We start from the raw sequence: 20,460 nt of genomic DNA on the forward strand, positions 1-20,460 counted from the left end.
CTCAGTAGCTCTGAGGACTGTCCTTAGGGGTAAGGGAGGAGCCAGGATATATAGGAGGTTTTTCAAAAATAAATAAACAACAGCAAAGAAAACTTGGTAGTCAATCTTCAAAAGGTCCTCCCAACTAAAGAAATACCAGACATCTCAAGGTAACGAATTTAGTGCTTTTCTGTATATGGGAAGAGGCGAGAGTCTGGGTTTCAGGATGTCGCCCCTGTGATGTGCACCTTGCTATGGGGGCCAGTTTCCTGCTCCCTCCTGAGTCCCCCCAGGAAGCACTGTCAGGGGCGGCTGCTGCCTTGATGGGCACACTCCCTATTTAACTGAGATGGCAGGGGGCATTCTTTGTCCAACATCCCAGATTTCACAGACCTACAGAGATGCCCAGAGGTTTTATTATTTGCTAGGGTAGTGCTCCAGGTGCCACAAACTGGTGCCAGTGGTAAAGAACCCGCGTGCCAGTGCGGGAGACATAAGAGACCTGGGCTCAGTTCCCAGCTCAGGAAGATCCTCTGGAGGAGGGAATGGCAACCCGCTCCAGTATTCTTGCCTGGAGAATCCCAGGGACAGAGGAGACTGGTGGGCTACAGTCCATGGGCTCCCAAAGAGTCGGACATGACTGAAGTGACAGCACACACACCTCCAACTGAGTAGCTTAAACAATAGAAATATCTGCTCTCTCAGTTCTGGAGCCCAGAAGTCTAAGATCAAGGAGCCAGTGAGGTTGGCTCCTTCTAGGTCTATGGGGGAGGGGCTGTTCCTTCCTCTCCCCAGGCTCTGGTGGTGACCTGGCCATCTTCAGGATTGTTTGGTGTGTAGAAGCATCCCCACCTCCTCTCAGCCTTCACCTTCATGTGGAATTCTCCCAGTGAAGATGTGTGTCTGTGTCCAACCTTCCCTTCTTCTAAGTCATCTGCATTAGGCCCACCCTAATAGTGTTAGACTCTTTGTGATCCCATGGACTGTAGCCCACCAGGCTCCTCTTTCCATGGGATTCTCCAGGCAAGAATACTGGAGTGGGTGGCCATTCCCTAACCTTATCCTAACTCATCACCTCCACAAAGACCGTCTTTCCAAATACAGTCACATCCTGAGGTCTTACTGGAGGTCAGGACTTCAATGTAGGAATGTGGTGGGAACACGAGTCAACCCATAATACAGGTCTAGCTCTTCAAGGAAACTGTATCTTCAAGATGAATGCTGCCTGGGTCGGCTGTGAGTCTGTATAGTTAGGTTACTGTAGTGTAAAGCCTTGAACCCAAACGGGACCTTCTGGTCTTCGCCCCACTATATCCTCTGCCTGCCTTATGTCTGTGGAAAAATCTGAGCCAGAGAAGAAGTTTAATCAGAGAAGTGAGCACATGAAGAAACAAAGGAGAGCAGTCAAAGGAGACCAAATAGTAATAATGTAGTCAGTAAGCATGCCAAGGACTTTCAGTTCCTCCTCAAGGCTGTAGATGAGATTCTGAGTCATCTCCTGTGCGCTAATGTACAGGTACTGAAATCCCCACCAGGTGGAAGAAGTTAGCTACATGACGACCAGACTCTAGCTGTGATATCAGCTGCCACAATTCTGAGAATTGTCCTCACGGAAATGGAAACCAACCAAGCCTGGAACTAAAGATTTCTTGCACCTAAAAGAATCGAGATGACACTGGTTAGCTCTCTGATGACCAGTTTCAAGATGAGCGTCAGAGCTGACTGTACTGGTTCTGCATGTAGCCCTTCCCTACGCTTTTTGGGCTTCACTGGAGGCTCACTCCATAAAGAAACGAGCCTGCAATGCAGCAGACCCAGGTTCAGTCTCTGGGTCGGGAACACCCTCTGGAGAAAGAAGTGGCAACCCGCTTCAGTATTCTTGCCTGGGAAATCCCTTTGGACAGAGGAGCCGGGCAGGCTACAGTCGTTGGGGTCACAAGAGTCAGACACGACTTAGTGACTAGACCACCAGCACTGGGTTCCCCTGTCTAAGGATGTCCTGCCCCCTGACTGTCCAGTGGGGAGAGTGGGCATTTGGACAGGCACCCACCCTCTGTGCCACCTGACTGTCCAGTGGGGAGGGCAGGCGCTTGGACAGGCACCCACCCTCTGTGCCACCTGACGGTCCAGTGGGGAGAGCGGGCGTTTGGACAGGCACCCACCCTCTGCGCCACCTGATTGTCCAGTGGGGAGAGCGGGCGTTTGGACAGGCCCTCTGCACCACCCACCACCAGGATGTCAGCACCCAAAATAAAGCAAGCTTTCCTTTCTCCCAACTGGCTTCTTTGTCGGCTTCTGAGCGGTGAGCAGCCGGAACCTGGGTTCCGTAACATCCTAACAGTCATTTGGGGGGTTTGTTTGGGTTTTTGTAAAGTAAATTCCTGATAACCCTCAATTAGTGCCTGACAAGCTTTGATAAGCGCCTGATGTCCTCTGATTGCCCGGCGTCCACTCCAGTGATGGTATCTAGAATAAACACCTTGCCAGCCACATGCCTATAGCGACCTTGCCAGGGCCATATGCCTCCCCTCACTAAGGCGCCTTTGTATTGGAGATTTTGGGTAATTCGGTTCTTTTGGGCCACCTGCTGTTCCTCTTCCCATGCTTTACACTGACACTTATGTGGTTTAGACTCACCAATAAAGGGTGAGCACACAAAACCCCCGGGCCCGCCTTCAGCCCCAATAAAAGCGGAACCCCAGACCCGAGGTCTCCAGCTTTCTGTCTGCCCCTGACCTGCTGTGGGGTCCCAGGTACGCCGTGTAACCTCCACGTCCTGTAAGTAACAGACCTTTTTTCTTTCAAAATTTTCTGCTGATTATTGCTGAAGGGCCTCTTGCAGTAGTAACCACCCTACTGTCTGGTCCAGCCACCACACTGGTTATTGAGGGGTTAAGATCGCCACGCAACAGTTGTGCTGTGCGTGAGAGATCAGTGAGCAACTGATCTTAACGATCAGCGGCTTAACACAACCAACTTGTGTTTCTTGTCCAGGCAAAGACCACTGAGGGTGTGCAGAACTCTCTCCAACAGGTGTCCTCCCGTGACTGAGGGATCCCAGCTGCCTCCGTCTCTGGTTCCGCCAGGAGGGGAGGAGAAAGGCTGAGGCGACGCATATGGTTTCCACCTCATTGCAGCCTGGCAGTGGGCATCAGCATTGATGCCCACATGTGTTCTGGCCAGATTCAGTCTCCTGGGTCTAACCTGGACGGGGACCCAGAGAATGTCAGGGGAGCAGGCTGAATGGGGATGGGCACCATAGCTTTGGCACACTGGCATTGGGGGATGTGTATTGGAGTGTTAACTGAAGGTTATGGGGGCCAAATGCTTAGCAGTGTTAGAGGGCAGGAAAAGGGCATCTGTTTTCGAAATGAAAGCTAGAATCACTGTCTCCCTGAGGCTGAGGAAGAGAGAGCAGTCAGCCCAGTCTCCAAACAGGCAAGCCCTGGGCATGAGGTGGCAGCAGTTTCGGGGTGGGGGGGAAATGCCAGGACAGTCTCTGGCTTCTTCCAGATGGGGGTGGGGAGGAGAGGAGAAGAAAGAGGAGCAAGAAGAGAAGCTAGAAACGCTGCCTTGAATCTAAAAAAGGGACCATCTGCCCCCTACGGTCCTCTTTCTGCTAGACAGGTTCTCACCACCTCCTGAGAGGTTTCCATGATTCCTGAGACTTCGCTGAGGCTTAGAATGTACTTCCTGTGAATGGCAGGTTTATGGAATGAACGAATACCAGTAAATGCCCTGTTTTTTATTCCCAAATAGCATATTTAAAAAAAAAACAAAAAAACAAAAAAAAAACTTGTTCAACAGCAGATGGCCATTGCCCTCTCCTGGAAGTGGGTTCAGGAAGGTCACACCCAGACTCTATTATGGGAATTTATTCACTTAGGAGTGAAACCCATTGGAAAGATGACAAAGTATTTTAAAATTTTGGCATCGGCTAATGGCACATAGCTTTTTTCTATCCTCAGTTCTGTCCTGCCAGTTGATAAGAAGAAAAAAGAGGATTGCCCAGGGGCTGAGGCATGCCAAATTCTTAGTCCAGTAACTGGCGGTATCCCCACCCCATCCCCTATCCCACCAAACCCCAAACTCCCCGAGGGCTCAGCTGTTTAACTAGAGTTCAGAATAGACAAGGCAGTCACTGTGAGAAGTCAACCTGAGATCCTCTGAGAAGTCCATAGCCAGAAATGAATACTCAGGCCCTGATGATTGCCCGCCCTGACGAGTGGCTGTGTCCTGTGTGTGTGCACATGTGTGTGTGTGCACATGTGTGTGTGTGCACACGCAGGCGCCCACGAGCACAAGCCTGCTCGTGCCTGGTTTGGTATGACAGGGGGGATCTGTGCACAGGTGTGTTGTGCGGGAACGTGATTATATTGTGTGAAATGAAGTCCGCACCAGTAGATGAGCACAGAGTGTGTGTGCATACACACGCATGTGTGTACGAGTAGGTGTGTGTTCTGGGTACAAGTGTAAGGGTGAAAGAGATGGTGCTGCTTTAGTTCTGGAGAAAAACACTGCGGATCGGACCCCATGAGCAGAATTCCCAAGCCTTGACTCCAGTGTGGGGGTGCGTAAGCTACGTACGCTGGGGGACACACAGCCTACGACCTCTGGGTCTCCCAGTTTGGTGGGATGGCCTGGTCACAGCCTCCCCGGAACTCTCAGGAGGGTGAGGAGCACGGAGGTCTCAGCAGCGTACCACAGGGGAGAGGTGGTCTCGCCCAGCGAGTCATGTAACAAAGCTGGGAGGTGCCCCCTGCACGCATCCTGCATGCCCGATGAAGGCAGTCATGCTGGACCCACCTGGGACGGAAGAGCGTGTCTGCGATCTCCTTTGAAGACTCTCTTCATCAAGATCGTTGAATGTGAGCAGGACAGCAAGGGCCAGAGCAGAAGCTGGACTGCCTGTTAGAGGATTTAGGCTGGTCTGTCTGCATTTCTCCTCACAGAATCCTCAGCATGAAGACCCTCCTGCTGCTGGCAGTGATCATGGCCATCGGTAAGACTTGAACCTCACCTCTGGCCACAAGGGGCCCAGCCCCGGAGGGAGGCACCCTCCTCCCCCAGCTTCCCTTCCCACCGCATCTGGCCCTCTCTCAGAAGTGGGGCAAGGGGTGGCAGGGAGAGGCCAAGGGAGGAGCTCGTAGGGTCCCAGGCCCCATCACCAGCTGCTGTCCTTCCAGGCCTGCTGCAGGTCCATGGAGGTTTGCTGAATTTCCGGAAAATGATCGAGTTCACGACAGGAAAGGAATCTGTGACCAGTTATAGACGCTATGGCTGCTACTGTGGAACGCGTGGCAGAGGAACCCCCAAGGATGCAACAGACTGGTGAGGCCACCCCAGCCCTCCCTCTGCCCACTTGTGGCCCCACAGGGGGCCAGGAGCTGGAAAGCTCCTGTTATCCCATTTGCACAGAACCCCAGGAAGTCCCAGCTGAAAAAGCAGCCAGACCGTTGGACATTCTGCTCTAGACTGTACCAACGTCTGGGTGTCTCTGCCCAGAGCACAGGCCTGAGACCACAGGACACTGGGCTCCCTGGAGCCTGGGGAGGCAGCTCCAAGAACATACTCTTGTCACAGGTGTTGCAGGGCACATGACTGTTGCTACAGAAACCTGAAGAGTCGCGGGTGTCGCACCAAGTTCCTGAAATACAACGTTACTTATCAAGAGGACCAAATCGTCTGTGGTAAGAAACAGGCTGACAACTCTCAGCCTCCTTGGCTCATTTTCTCCTCTGGGCACTGTGCTGAGCCCAAAGGTAGATACACAGGGACAGTGTCCCTGCCTCAAGAATCTCACAGTGGCCTGGGAAGTAAAGAAAGCCAACACACAACACGGTAGACTCCGCCAGGAAATAAGAAAGCTGGCGGGGCTCTGAATGCAGCCTGTGGTTCAAGGAAGCTCCCTGAAGATGGGGAATCCTAAACTGAGTCTTCAAGGCTGAGAGGAGTCAGGGGAAAGGAGAGCTGCAAGCATCCCAACAAGAGGACACAGCAGAGTCCAACGGGCCAGAAGGAACTGCAGCCTTTCTGGGCGGCAGAAGGGAAACGTGAGGATGAGACGGAGTGAAGAGCGATGATGCTGGAGAGACGGGAAGGGGCTAGGTCAAGTTCCCAAGGCCATGTTGTACTTAGATTTTTGTCCTAAAGCAGTTCAATTCAGTCAGTTCAGTCATTCAGTCATGTCCAACTCTTTGTGACCCCATGAACTGCAGCACGCAAGGCCTCTGTGTCCATCACCAACTCCCAGAGTCCACCCAAACCCATGTCCATTGAGTCCGTGATGCCATTCAACCATCTCATCCTCTGTTGTCCCCTTCTCCTCCTGCCCTCAATCTTTCACAGCATCAGGGTCTTTTCAAATCAGTCAGTGTTTCATATCAGGTGGCTAAAGTATTGGAGTTTCAGCTTCAACATCAGTCCTTCCAATGAATATTCAGGACTGATCGCCTTTAGGATGGACTGTTTGGATCTCCTTGCAGTCCAAGGGACTCTCAAGAGTCTTCTCCAACACCACAATTCAAAAGCATCAATTCTTCGGTGCTCAGCTTTCTTTATGGTCCAATACTCACATCCATACATGATCACTGGAAAAACCATAGCTTTGACTAGACGGACCTTTGTTGACAAAGTAATGTCTCTGCTTTTCAATATGCTGTCTAGGTTGGTGATAACTTTTGACAGTCCTTAAGGAAATGAGTTAAAACCCAAAATTGCATTTCAGAGGCTCTTGCCAAGTGTGGAAAGAGATACGTAGAAGGGGGAGCCAGGAAAAGGCCATTGCCATCGTGCAGAAAAGAGACAGGAGAACTTGACCTATAGCAATGGCGGTTAGGATGGAAGAGGTGGAAAGTCCTGTCAAAATAGCTTTGAGATAGAATCAGTGGAGCTTGGTGGTTGATTGGGCAGGGTTACTGGGAGTTGTTGGTTGGCTGTAGTACTGCATCGGTGGTATAACTGAGGAGGGCCTGGTAGGAGAGGGCAGGAGCAGTTCCACGGGGAGCATGTTGAGTTTGGAAACTTCCAGAACATCCAGGGAGATGGGCAGCAGGCTGCTTGTGAAAAAACTCACAGCTCAAGGGACGGTCTGGACACAGATGCAGGAGGCGGCCGCAGAGAGAGGAGAGTTGGAGGTACCCACTCATTTGGTGTTTAAAGGCCGAGAAAGGAGACAGAGGAGGGACAGTCAGAGAAGGAAGGGGGGAGACAAGAAGGCCGAGGAGTGGGCCAGGAGGAGAGGATTAACAGCAGCCGATTTCACAGAGGGGTCCTCCAGGATGAGGGCTGACCAGGCTCCTTGGGTTTAGAGGCAGAACGACCACTGAGGACCTCAGTGGGAGTTGTTTCCATGGATCTGTGAGGGCAAAGCCAGATTAGAGCGGGTTGGAAGGTGGGTGGGAAATGAAGAGAGGTCATGAGTTCTGGAGCAAGTTTGGCTGTGGAGGGGAGGAGAGAGATGGGTGGTGGCTGGAAGGAATTGCCTAGTGCCCCAGACCTACTGACCCATGAGTGAGATTTTGAAAACCCACGGACTATTCCTCAACAGCCTGAGGTCTCTAAGATCAGAAATCATGTCTTCCCATCATGACCTTCCACAGGGCTCTGTGGCTTTTGCAGGCTCTGGGTGTCAAGCAACAAGATGCCCACCTAACAGAGGCTCAGAGAGTGAGGAAGTCTGACTCTCCTGTAACAGAGTCTGGGAGAGCACAGTGCCAGGGCGAGGGCAGCTTCTCAGCTGTGTTGCCAGGGATCCAGTCCTTTCCCAACCTTCTGCTCTGCCACTTTGGCAGTGTGATTCCAAGGCACAGTCTAGGGCTCCAAGAGTCATGGCTTTCCTTTTGCACATCTTTCTTTTTGAGAGAGGAAATTCATCCTTTCTGGAAGTGTCCAGCAGACTTTCCCTTGTGGCTCATTGGTCAGGGCAAGAGTACATGCTCCCCGGACACTCATCACTACAGAGGAAACAGGGATGACCATGACTGGCTTACACCCATCAAGACCCATTCCCAGACCCCAGGGGCCAGGGGCTATGCACCTGAACACATCTGCTGGGGAGAAGAAAGAGACAGTGTCTAACAGCAAGGCTCTTCACAGCATCCCAGTGCATGACTTCTGGTGTCCCACGAGATGGGGTGTGGGCTTCCTGAGGGCAGGAGTTCTGTCTCCCCATCAGTCAGAAATACCTGGACATCCGTGCTTGTTCCAGACTAGAAACCCTGGGAGAACAGGAGCTGTCTTTCCCCCAAGAATTCCCATAAAGATCCATGGACTACTAATGAACATCATTCCGTTTATTTATTGTGATTTCAGAGGATGCGGATGACTGCAAGAGTCAAGTGTGTCAGTGTGATAAGATCGCTGCCAATTGCTTCGCAGCAAACCTGAAGACCTACAACAAGACGCTCCGCTTCTACAACAAGTTTCGGTGCCGAGGGGCTGCCCCCGCGTGCTGAGGGCCCCTCGTCCTGGGAGCCTTACCGCCAGATGCTCTTTCCTTCCCTAGCGCCCGACTCCCTACCCTAGCCATGTTCCCTGGCACATGAAGGAACACCCCTCTCCCACCCTAGAGTCCAGCCAGGAGTCCTTCTCTCCCCAGACAGAAAGCTTCCGTCCAGAATGAGAAGCTCAACGTCTGGGTGTGTCTACCGGCCCCTTTCCTCTGCTTCTTTGGACAGCAGGATTTCCCCTCCTTTTCCACTCTTCTTCAAGTCCAAAGTCATGTTTAACTGCACAGCTACACCCCTGGCTGGCTCTCCTGAATAAAGCAGTTCACTTGGCAAACTATGTGCCCATGTGTGTGTGTGTGTGTATGTGCTCATGCACACCTGGGCGTAGGCATTCACACACTGCCCCAGGCCCTTCTAGTGTGAGAACACACTAGTACTCGTATGGTAGTACAAGTGGAAGGACTTGAAAACACAAGCTTCAGTGTCAGACTGCCCGAGTCAGAGCCCCACCACCGCCACTTCCCTGAGCCTTAGCAACCTCGTCTAAGTAGCGGTCACTTCGGTACCCAGTGCACAGGCTTGCTGGAGAAGTAAAAGGGATAACGGATAAGCACTGGGCCTGACATGCCTGCCTCTGTCATTATCACAAGCAAAACCCAGCCTTCCTCCTCTCCTACACTGGGTGAGGGCAGCTCCTGCTGGCCTGTTGGGCAAAAACCGAAGTGCGGTTCCTGGCGTCTGGGGTCTATAGTCCGAGCCTCCTGTGAGATACGTTCTTCTATGTTGCCGCCCAGAGGTGGGCCAGTGTAACACTGGCCACCAGTGGGACTCTCAGGGCATTTGTCCCCTCGCCCAGGGCTGGCTTCCTGGCTTGTGACCCAGGCAGCCCCAGTGGGCCCTGCGCTTGGTCCACGGCTCTGTCCAGCCATAGCAATGTTGTTCATGACGTGGAATCCTGCACTTAATTCTGCACTGGGACCCACAAAGTAGGTAGCTGGTCCTACCTTCACCTGGATGCTACTTCTGCTTTTTTTTCTTCTAGCTTCCTCTGAGATATTCCCACGTGGACCAGAATTCTTTAATAATGGTCATCAGAGCCGCTGGCTGTGTACAGTGGGGAAGGGCTCTAGGAAACTGAGCCTGTGTCTTTTCATTGGCTGAGTCTTTTCTGAGAGTCTGTCTTTCCTTCTTTCTTGGGCTCTTCTGTCCTTACAGGATGTGAGTGCTCCCCCTTCTGATCGCCTGACTGTATTTCAATGAGGCTTCTGTTCATTCCTTTCTTACATTAACTTTCTTGTAAATGTATTCCCCAATAGGAAGGTGTGTTGTGTGTTTGTGTGTGTTTTTTTTTAAAGAACAGTAATGAATATTTTTTTTCCTCACAAAGGGAAGATTAGGAAACAGAATACAGAAAAAGTTCAGCCATAATCCTGATATTGGAAACATCCGCTGACTCTTGACTCTTCGGATTATTAAAAGTTGAAGGACCCTTTTCTGAGCGGTGACTGTCACACGTGAGCACATCCGTCCTCTGTAAAGTAGCAGCCGTCTTCCCTGTGACGCCCTCGCCACACCTCTGCATCCCTGCTGCCCCTTGCCCTCTTGCTTCACCTAATAATCCACAGTTGACTCTATTTTTTTTTAACCTTTTATTTTCTTCAGGGGTATAGCCAATTAACAAACAATATTGTGACAGTTTCAGGTGAGCAGTGCAAGGTCTCAGCCATACATACACACGCACCCGTTCTCCCCCAGCTCCCTTCCCGTCCAGCCTCATAACTTTAAGCTGAGTTCCGTGTGTTATACAGCAGGTCCTCGTTGGTTATCCGTCTTAAATACAGCAGTGTGTACATGTCCATCTCAGATTCCCTGCTGCCCCTTGCCCTCTTGCTTCACCTAATAATCCACAGTTGACTCTATTTTTTTTTAACCTTTTATTTTCTTCAGGGGTATAGCCAATTAACAAACAATATTGTGACAGTTTCAGGTGAGCAGTGCAAGGTCTCAGCCATACATACACACGCACCCGTTCACCCCCAGCTCCCTTCCCGTCCAGCCTCATAACTTTAAGCTGAGTTCTGTGTGTTATACAGCTGGTCCTCGTTGGTTATCCGTCTTAAATACAGCAGTGTGTACGTGTCCATCTCAGACTCCCAACTGTCCCTTCCCCCATCCTTCCTCACAGCAACCATGACCACATTCTCGAAGTCACAGGTGACTCTTGAACGACAGGATTTGAATTGTGCAGGTCTATGTATACTAGGATTTTTTCAATGAACAGGCTCTACAGTAACGCAGAATCCGTGCTTTGTTGAATCCATACATATGGGGAGTCATGGGCACAAGAGCCCACTGTGAAGCTATGCACGGATCTCTGACTGTGCAGAAGCTCGGTGACCCTGACCCCGATGTCCTTCAAGGATCAGCTGTATCTCATTCACCCATTACGGCTTTTGTTTCATTGTCTGCCTCTCCACACTAAAAAGTAAGCCTCATGAGAGTATTTTTGTTTTTTCACTACTGTGCTCCCAATGTTTAAATTAGCTCTTGGATGAAGGTGGCTGAACAAGATGCTAAACCATGGACTTTGAATTCTCAGGAGAAAACCCTGAAAAGATGGGGAAAAGGAGAGGCATGTGTGACATCACCAGAATCCTTGAGTGTGGGGACCCGGACATGATACCAGGGGCCCCCAGGATGTACGGGGTGGGGCAGTCTGCCTGCCATAGAAGCAACAGTGTTGTGAAGCTGAGGCGCTTATCAAAAGGCCAAGGTCTGGCCCATCACCTCTGAACTTCATTTAGGCCTGAAACAAATGGCCATGAGAGCAAACACCTGTTGATGGGGAAAAAAATGTAGAAACTAAACGTTGAGAATTATGCTTTATTTGGAGCTTTACTGAGGACTTCCGCCCAGATACAGTCTCTCAGTAGCTCTGAGGACTGTCCTCAGGGGTAAGGGAGGAGCCGGGATATATAGGAGGTTTTTCAAAAATAAATAAATAAACAACAGCAAAGAAAACTTGGTAGTCAATCTGCAAAAGGTCCTCCCAACTAAAGAAATACCAGACATCTCAAGGTAACGAATTTAGTGCTTTTCTGTATATGGGAAGAGGCGAGAGTCTGGGTTTCAGGATGTCGCCCCTGTGATGTGCACCTTGCTATGGGGGCCAGTTTCCTGCTCCCTCCTGAGTCCCCCCAGGAAGCACTGTCAGGGGCGGCTGCTGCCTTGATGGGCACACTCCCTATTTAACTGAGATGGCAGGGGGCATTCTTTGTCCAACATCCCAGATTTCACAGACCTACAGAGATGCCCAGAGGTTTTATTATTTGCTAGGGTAGTGCTCCAGGTGCCACAAACTGGTGCCAGAGATAAAGAACCCACGTGCCAGTGCGGGAGACATAAGAGACCTGGGCTCAGTTCCCAGCTCAGGAAGATCCTCTGGAGGAGGGAATGGCAACCCGCTCCAGTATTCTTGCCTGGAGAATCCCAGGGACAGAGGAGACTGGTGGGCTACAGTCCATGGGCTCCCAAAGAGTTGGACACCACTGAAGTGACAGCACACACACCTCCAACTGAGTAGCTTAAACAATAGAAATATCTGCTCTCTCAGTTCTGGAGCCCAGAAGTCTAAGATCAAGGAGCCAGTGAGGTTGGCTCCTTCTGAGGTCTATGGGGGAGGTTCTGTTCCTTCCTCTCCCCAGGCTCTGGTGGTGACCTGGCCATCTTCAGGATTGCTTGGCGTGTAGAAGCATCCCCACCTCCTCTCAGCCTTCACCTTCATGCGGAATTCTCCCAGTGAAGATGTGTGTCTGTGTCCAACCTTCCCTTCTTCTAAGTCATCTGCATTAGGCCCACCCTAATAGTGTTAGACTCTTTGTGATCCCATGGACTGTAGCCCACCAGGCTCCTCTTTCCATGGGATTCTCCAGGCAAGAATACTGGAGTGGGTGGCCATTCCCTAACCTTATCCTAACTCATCACCTCCACAAAGACCGTCTTTCCAAATACAGTCACATCCTGAGGTCTTACTGGAGGTCAGGACTTCAATGTAGGAATGTGGTGGGAACACGAGTCAACCCATAATACAGGTCTAGCTCTTCAAGGAAACTGTATCTTCAAGATGAATGCTGCCTGGGTCGGCTGTGAGTCTGTATAGTTAGGTTACTGTAGTGTAAAGCCTTGAACCCAAACGGGACCTTCTGGTCTTCACCCCACTATATCCTCTGCCTGCCTTATGTCTGTGGAAAAATCTGAGCCAGAGAAGAAGTTTAATCAGAGAAGTGAGCACATGAAGAAACAAAGGAGAGCAGTCAAAGGAGACCAAATAATAATAATGTAGTCAGTAAGCATGCCAAGGACTTTCAGTTCCTCCTCAAGGCTGTAGATGAGATTCTGAGTCATCTCCTGTGCGCTAATGTACAGGTACTGAAATCCCCACCAGGTGGAAGAAGTTAGCTACCTGACGACCAGACTAGCTGTGATATCAGCTGCCACAATTCTGAGAATTGTCCTCACGGAAATGGAAACCAACCAAGCCTGGAACTAAAGATTTCTTGCACCTAAAAGAATCGAGATGACACTGGTTAGCTCTCTGATGACCAGTTTCAAGATGAGCGTCAGAGCTGACTGTACTGGTTCTGCATGTAGCCCCTTCCCTCTGCCTTTTGGGCTTCACTGGTGGCTCACTCCTTAAAGAAACGAGCCTGCAATGCAGCAGACCCAGGTTCAGTCTCTGGGTCGGGAACACCCTCTGGAGAAAGAAGTGGCAACCCGCTTCAGTATTCTTGCCTGGGAAATCCCTTTGGACAGAGGAGCCGGGCAGGCTACAGTCGTTGGGGTCACAAGAGTCAGACACGACTTAGTGACTAGACCACCAGCACTGAGTTCCCCTGTCTAAGGATGTCCTGCCACCTGACTGTCCAGTGGGGAGAGCGGGCGTTTGGACAGGCACCCACCCTCTGTGCCACCTGACTGTCCAGTGGGGAGAGTGGGCGTTTGGACAGGCACCCACCCTCTGTGCCACCTGACGGTCCAGTGGGGAGAACGGACGTTTGGACAGACACCCACCCTCTGTGCCACCTGATTGTCCAGTGGGGAGAGCAGGGGTTTGGACAGGCCCTCTGCACCACCCACCACCAGGATGTCAGCACCCAAAATAAAGCAAGCTTTCCTTTCTCCCAACTGGCTTCTTTGTCGGCTTCTGAGCGGTGAGCAGCCGGGACCTGGGTTCCATAACATCCTAACAGTCATTTGGGGGGTTTGTTTGGGTTTTTGTAAAGTAAATTCCTGATAACCCTCAATTAGTGCCTGACAAGCTTTGATAAGCGCCTGATGTCCTCTGATTGCCCAGCGTCCACTCCAGTGATGGTATCTAGAATAAACACCTTGCCAGCCACATGCCTATAGTGACCTTGCCAGGGCCATATGCCTCCCCTCACTAAGGCGCCTTTGTATTGGAGATTTTGGGTAATTCGGTTCTTTTGGGCCACCTGCTGTTCCTCTTCCCATGCTTTACACTGACACTTATGTGGTTTAGACTCACCAATAAAGGGTGAGCACACAAAACCGCCGGCCCCGCCTTCGGCCCCAATAAAAGCGGATCCCCAGACCCGAGGTCTCCAGCTTTCTGTCTGCCCCTGACCTGCTGTAGGGTCCCAGGTACGCCGCGTAACCTCCACGTCCTGTAAGTAACAGACCTTTTTTCTTTCAAAATTTTCTGCTGATTATTGCTGAAGGGCCTCTTGCAGTAGTAACCACCCTACTGTCTGGTCCAGCCACCACACTGGTTTTTGAGGGGTTAAGATCGCCATGCAACAGTTGTGCTGTGCGTGAGAGATCAGTGAGCAACTGATCTCAACGATCAGCGGCTTAACACAACCAACTCGTATTTCTCGCCCAGGGAAAGACCACTGAGGGTGTGCAGAACTCTCTCCAACAGGTGTCCTCCCGTGACTGAGGGATCCCAGCTGCCTCCGTCTCTGGTTCCGCCAGGAGGGGAGGAGAAAGACTGAGGCAACGCATATGGTTTCCACCTCATTGCAGCCTGGCAGTGGGCATCTCTGGCCAGATTCAGTCTCCTGGGTCTAACCTGGACGGGGACCCAGAGAATGTCAGGGGAGCAGGCTGAATGGGGATGGGCACCATAGCTTTGGCACACTGGCATTGGGGGATGTGTATTGGCGTGTTAACTGAAGGTTATGGGGGCCAAATTCTTAGCAGTGTTAGAGGGCAGGAAAAGGGCATCTGTTTTCGAAATGAAAACTAGAATCACTGTCTCCCTGAGGGTGAGGAAGAGAGAGCAGTCAGCCCAGTCTCCAAACAGGCAAGCCCTGGGCATGAGGTGGCAGCAGTTTCGGGGTGGGGGGGAAATGCCAGGACAGTCTCTGGCTTCTTCCAGATGGGGGTGGGGAGGAGAGGAGAAGAAAGAGGAGCAAGAAGAGAAGCTAGAAACGCTGCCTTGAATCTAAAAAAGGGACCATCTGCCCCCTGCGGTCCTCTTTCTGCTAGACAAGTTCTCACCACCTCCTGAGAGGTTTCCATGATTCCTGAGACTTCGCTGAGGCTTAGAATGTACTTCCTGTGAATGGCAGGTTTATGGAATGAACGAATACCAGTAAATGCCCTGTTTTTTTATTCCCAAATAGCATATTAAAAAAAAAAAAAAAAAAAAACTTGTTCAACAGCAGATGGCCATTGCCCTCTCCTGGAAGTGGGTTCAGGAAGGTCACACCCAGACTCTATTATGGGAATTTATTCACTTAGGAGTGAAACCCATTGGAAAGATGACAAAGTATTTTAAAATTTTGGCATCGGCTAATGGCACATAGCTTTTTTCTATCCTCAGCTCTGTCCTGCCAGTCGATAAGAAGAAAAAAGAGTATTGCCCAGGCCCTGAGGCATGCCAAACTCTTAGTCCAGTAACTGGCGGTATCCCCACCCCATCCCCTATCCCACCAAACCCCAAACTCCTTGAGGGCTCAGCTGTTTAACTGGAGTTCAGAATAGACAAGGCAGTCACTGTGAGAGTCAACCTGAGATCCTCTGAGAAGTCCATAGCCACAAATGAATACTCAGGCCCTGATGATTGCCCGCCTTGACGAGTGGCTGTGTCCTGTGTGTGTGCACATGTGTGTGTGTGCACACGCAGGCACCCATGAGCACAAGCCTGCACGTGCCTGGTTTGGTATGATAGGAGGGGGTCTGTGCACAGGTGTGTTGTGCGGGAACGTGATTATATTGTGTGAAATGAAGTCCACACCAGTAGATGAGCACAGAGTGTGTGTGTGTGTGTACACACGCATGTGTGCACGAGTAGGTGTGTGTTCTGTGTACAAGTGTAAGGGTGAAAGAGATGGTGCTGCTTTAGTTCTGGAGAAAAACACTGCGGATCGGACCCCATGAGCAGAATTCCCAAGCCTTGACTCCAGTGTGGGGGTGAGTAAGCTATGTACACTGGGGGACACACAGCCTACGACCTCTGGGTCTCCCAGTTTGGTGGGATGGCCTGGTCACAGCCTCCCCGGAACTCTCAGGAGGGTGAGGAGCACGGAGGTCTCAGCAGCGTACCACAGGGGAGAGGTGGTCTCGCCCAGCGAGTCATGTAACAAAGCTGGGAGGTGCCCCCTGCACGCGTCCAGCATGCCCAATGAAGGCAGTCAAGCTGGACCCGCCTGGAATGGAAGAGCGTGTCTGCGATCTCCTTTAAAGACTCTCTTCATCAAGATCGTTGAATGTGAACAGGACAGCAGGGACCGGGGCAGAGGCTGGACCGCCTGTTAGAGGATCTAGGCTGGTCTGTCTGTATCTCTCCCCATAGAACCCTCAGCATGAAGACCCTCCTGCTGCTGGCAGTGATCATGGCCATCGGTAAGACTTGAACCTGACCTCTGGCCACAGGGGGCCCAGCCCCGGAGGGAGGCACCCTCCTCCCCCAGCTTCCCTTCCCACCGCATCTAGCCCTCTCTCAGAAGTGGGGCCAAGGGGTGGCAGGGAGAGGCAGAGGGAGGAGCTCATAGGGTCCCAGGCCCCATCACCAGCTGCTGTCCTTCCAGGCCTGCTGCAGGTCCATGGAGATTTGCTGAATTTCCGGAAAATGATCAAGCTCACGACTGGAAAGGAACCTGCGACCCGTTATAGCTTCTATGGCTGCTACTGTGGAATGAGTGGCAGAGGAACCCCCAAGGATGCAACAGACTGGTGAGGCCACCCCAGCCCTCCCTCTGCCCACTTGTGGCCCCACAGGGGGCCAGGAGCTGGAAAGCTCCTGTTATCCCATTTGCACAGAACCCCAGGAAGTCCCAGCTGAAAAAGCAGCCAGACCGTTGGACATTCTGCTCTAGACTGTACCAACGTCTGGGTGTCTCTGCCCAGAGCACAGGCCTGAGACCACAGGACACTGGGCTCCCTGGAGCCTGGGGAGGCAGCTCCAAGAACATACTCTTGTCACAGGTGTTGCAGGGCACATGACTGTTGCTACAGAAACCTGAAGAGTCGCGGGTGTCGCACCAAGTTCCTGAAATACAACGTTACTTATCAAGAGGACCAAATCGTCTGTGGTAAGAAACAGGCTGACAACTCTCAGCCTCCTTGGCTCATTTTCTCCTCTGGGCACTGTGCTGAGCCCAAAGGTAGATACACAGGGACAGTGTCCCTGCCTCAAGAATCTCACAGTGGCCTGGGAAGTAAAGAAAGCCAACACACAACACGGTAGACTCCGCCAGGAAGTAAGAAAGCTGGCGGGGCTCTGAATGCAGCCTGTGGTTCAAGGAAGCTCCCTGAAGATGGGGAATCCTAAACTGAGTCTTCAAGGCTGAGAGGAGTCAGGGGAAAGGAGAGCTGCAAGCATCCCAACAAGAGGACACAGCAGAGTCCAACGGGCCAGAAGGAACTGCAGCCTTTCTGGGCGGCAGAAGGGAAACATGAGGATGAGACAGAGTGAAGAGCGATGATGCTGGAGAGACGGGAAGGGGCTAGGTCAAGTTCCCAAGGCCATGTTGTACTTAGATTTTTGTCCTAAAGCAGTTCAATTCAGTCAGTTCAGTCATTCAGTCATGTCCAACTCTCTGTGACCCCATGAACCGCAGCACACCAGGCCTCTGTGTCCATCACCAACTCCCAGAGTCCACCCAAACCCATGTCCATTGAGTCGGTGATGCCATTCAACCATCTCATCCTCTGTTGTCCCCTTCTCCTCCTGCCCTCAATCTTTCCCAGCATCAGGGTCTTTTCAAATGAGTCAGTGTTTCATATCAGGTGGCCAAAGTATTGGAGTTTCAGCTTCAACATCAGTCTTTCCAATGAATATTCAGGACTGATCGCCTTTACGATGGACTGGTTGGATGTCCTTGCAGTCCAAGGGACTCTCAAGAGTCTTCTCCAACACCACAATTCAAAAGCATCAATTCTTTGGTGCTCAGCTTTCTTTATGGTCCAATACTCACATCCATACATGACCACTGGAAAAACCATAGCTTTGACTAGACGGACCTTTGTTGACAAACTAATGTCTCTGCTTTTCAATATGCTGTCTAGGTTGGTCATAACTTTCGACAGTCCTTAAGGAAATGAGTTAAAACCCAGAATTGCATTTCAGAGGCTGTTGCCAAGTGTGGAAAGAGATACATAGAAGGGGGAGCCAGGAAAAGGCCATTGCCATCGTGCAGAAAAGAGACGGGAGAACTTGACCTATAGCTATGGCGGTCAGGATGGAAGAGGTGGAAAGTCCTGTCAAAATAGCTTTGAGATAGAATCAGTGGAGCTTGGTGGTTGATTGGGCAGGGTTACTGGGAGTTGTTGGTTGGCTGTAGTACTGCATCGGTGGTATAACTGAGGAGGGCCTGGTAGGAGAGGGCAGGAGCAGTCCACAGGGAGCATGTTGAGTTTGGAAGCTTCCAGAACATCCAGGGAGATGGGCAGCAGGCTGCTTGTGAAAAAACTCACAGCTCAAGGGACGGTCTGGACACAGATGCAGGAGGCGGCCGCAGAGAGAGGAGAGTTGGAGGTACCCACTCATTTGGTGTTTAAAGGCCGAGAAAGGAGACAGAGGAGGGACAGTCAGAGAAGGAAGGGGGGAGACAAGAAGGCCGAGGAGTGGGCCAGGAGGAGAGGATTAACAGCAGCCGGTTTAACAGAGGGGTCCTCTAGGATGAGGGCTGACCGGGCTTCTTGGGTTTAGAGGCAGAACGACCACTGAGGACCTCAGTGGGAGTTGTTTCCATGGATCTTTGAGGGCAAAGCCAGATTAGAGCGGGTTGGAAGGTGGGTGGGAAGTGAAGAGAGGTCATGAGTGTAGACAAAGTTCTGGAGCAAGTTTGGCTGTGGAGGGGAGGAGAGAGATGGGTGGTGGCTGGAAGGAATTGCCTAGTGCCCCAGACCTACTGACCCATGAGTGAGATTTTGAAAACCCACGGACTATTCCTCAACAGCCTGAGGTCTCTAAGATCAGAAATCATGTCTTCCCATCATGACCTTCCACAGGGCTCTGTGGCTTTAGCAGGCTCTGGGTGTCAAGCAACAAGATGCCCACCTAACAGAGGCTCAGAGAGTGAGGAAGTCTGACTCTCCTGTAACAGAGTCTGGGAGAGGGCAGTGCCAGGGTGGGGGCAGCTTCTCAGCTGTGTTGCCAGGGATCCAGTCCTTTCCCAACCTTCTGCTCTGCCACTTTGGCAGTGTGATTCCAAGGCACAGTCTAGGGCTCCAAGAGTCATGGCTTTCCTTTTGCACATCTTTCTTTTTGAGAGAGGAAATTCATCCTTTCTGGAAGTGTCCAGCAGACTTTCCCTTGTGGCTCATTGGTCAGGGCAAGAGCACATGCTCCCCGGACACTCATCACTACAGAGGAAACAGGGATGACCATGACTGGCTTACACCCATCAAGACCCATTCCCAGACCCCAGGGGCCAGGGGCTATCCACCTGAACACATCTGCTGGGGAGAAGAAAGAGACAGTGTCTAACAGCAAGGCTCTTCACAGCATCCCAGTGCATGACTTCTGGTGTCCCACGAGATGGGGTGTGGGCTTCCTGAGGGCAGGAGTTCTGTCTCCCCATCAGTCAGAAATACCTGGACATCCGTGCTTGTTCCAGACTAGAAACCCTGGGAGAACAGGAGCTGTCTTTCCCCCAAGAATTCCCATAAAGATCCATGGACTACTAATGAACATCATTCCATTTATTTATTGTGATTTCAGAGGATGCGGATGACTGCAAGAGTCAAGTGTGTCAGTGTGATAAGATCGCTGCCAATTGCTTCGCAGCAAACCTGAAGACCTACAATAAGAAGCTCCGCTTCTACAATAAGTTTCGGTGCCGAGGGGCTGCCCCCGCATGCTGAGGGCCCCTCATCCTGGGAGCCTTACCGCCAGACGCTCTTTCCTTCCCTAGTGCCCGACTCCCTACCCTAGCCATGTTCCCTGGCACATGAAGGAACACCCCTCTCCCACCCTAGAGTCCAGCCAGGAGCCCTTCTCTCCCCAGACAGAAAGCTTCTATCCAGAATGAGAAGCTCAACGTCTGGGTGTGTCTACCGGCCCCTTTCCTCTGCTTCTTTGGACAGCAGGATTTCCCCTCCTTTTCCACTCTTCTTCAAGTCCAAAGTCATGTTTAACTGCACAGCTACACCCCTGGCTGGCTCTCCTGAATAAAGCAGTTCACTTGGCAAACTATGTGCCCATGTGTGTGTGTGTGTGTATGTGCTCATGCACACCTGGGCGTAGGCATTCACACACTGCCCCAGGCCCTTCTAGTGTGAGAACACACTAGTACTCGTATGGTAGTACAAGTGGAAGGACTTGAAAACACAAGCTTCAGTGTCAGACTGCCCGAGTCAGAGCCCCACCACCGCCACTTCCCTGAGCCTTAGCAACCTCGTCTAAGTAGCGGTCACTTCGGTACCCAGTGCACAGGCTTGCTGGAGAAGTAAAAGGGATAACGGATAAGCACTGGGCCTGACATGCCTGCCTCTGTCATTATCACAAGCAAAACCCAGCCTTCCTCCTCTCCTACACTGGGTGAGGGCAGCTCCTGCTGGC

At 51.6% G+C, this 20,460-nt stretch overlaps 2 protein-coding genes across 2 annotated transcripts; both read left to right on the forward strand.

Annotated features, from left to right (window-relative positions):
• The first annotated feature begins 4,926 nt into the window (after positions 1 to 4,926).
• LOC113881362 (phospholipase A2, membrane associated-like) lies at positions 4,927 to 8,766 on the forward strand. Its single transcript, XM_027524357.1, has 4 exons — positions 4,927 to 4,981; positions 5,166 to 5,310; positions 5,563 to 5,669; positions 8,293 to 8,766. Exons 1-4 carry the CDS (start codon positions 4,942 to 4,944, stop codon positions 8,433 to 8,435), a joined length of 435 nt encoding a protein of 144 aa, XP_027380158.1. The 5' UTR covers positions 4,927 to 4,941; the 3' UTR covers positions 8,436 to 8,766.
• A 5,248-nt stretch (positions 8,767 to 14,014) lies between these two features.
• On the forward strand, positions 14,015 to 20,094 carry LOC113881363 (phospholipase A2, membrane associated). The gene is made up of 5 exons (XM_027524371.1): positions 14,015 to 14,115; positions 16,249 to 16,298; positions 16,484 to 16,628; positions 16,881 to 16,987; positions 19,621 to 20,094. Exons 2-5 carry the CDS (start codon positions 16,259 to 16,261, stop codon positions 19,761 to 19,763), a joined length of 435 nt encoding a protein of 144 aa, XP_027380172.1. The 5' UTR covers positions 14,015 to 14,115; positions 16,249 to 16,258; the 3' UTR covers positions 19,764 to 20,094.
• Positions 20,095 to 20,460: the final 366 nt, after the last annotated feature.

The sequence above is a fragment of the Bos indicus x Bos taurus genome, chromosome 2 (genome assembly GCF_003369695.1).
Source record: "Bos indicus x Bos taurus breed Angus x Brahman F1 hybrid chromosome 2, Bos_hybrid_MaternalHap_v2.0, whole genome shotgun sequence".
Taxonomy (NCBI): domain Eukaryota; kingdom Metazoa; phylum Chordata; class Mammalia; order Artiodactyla; family Bovidae; genus Bos; species Bos indicus x Bos taurus.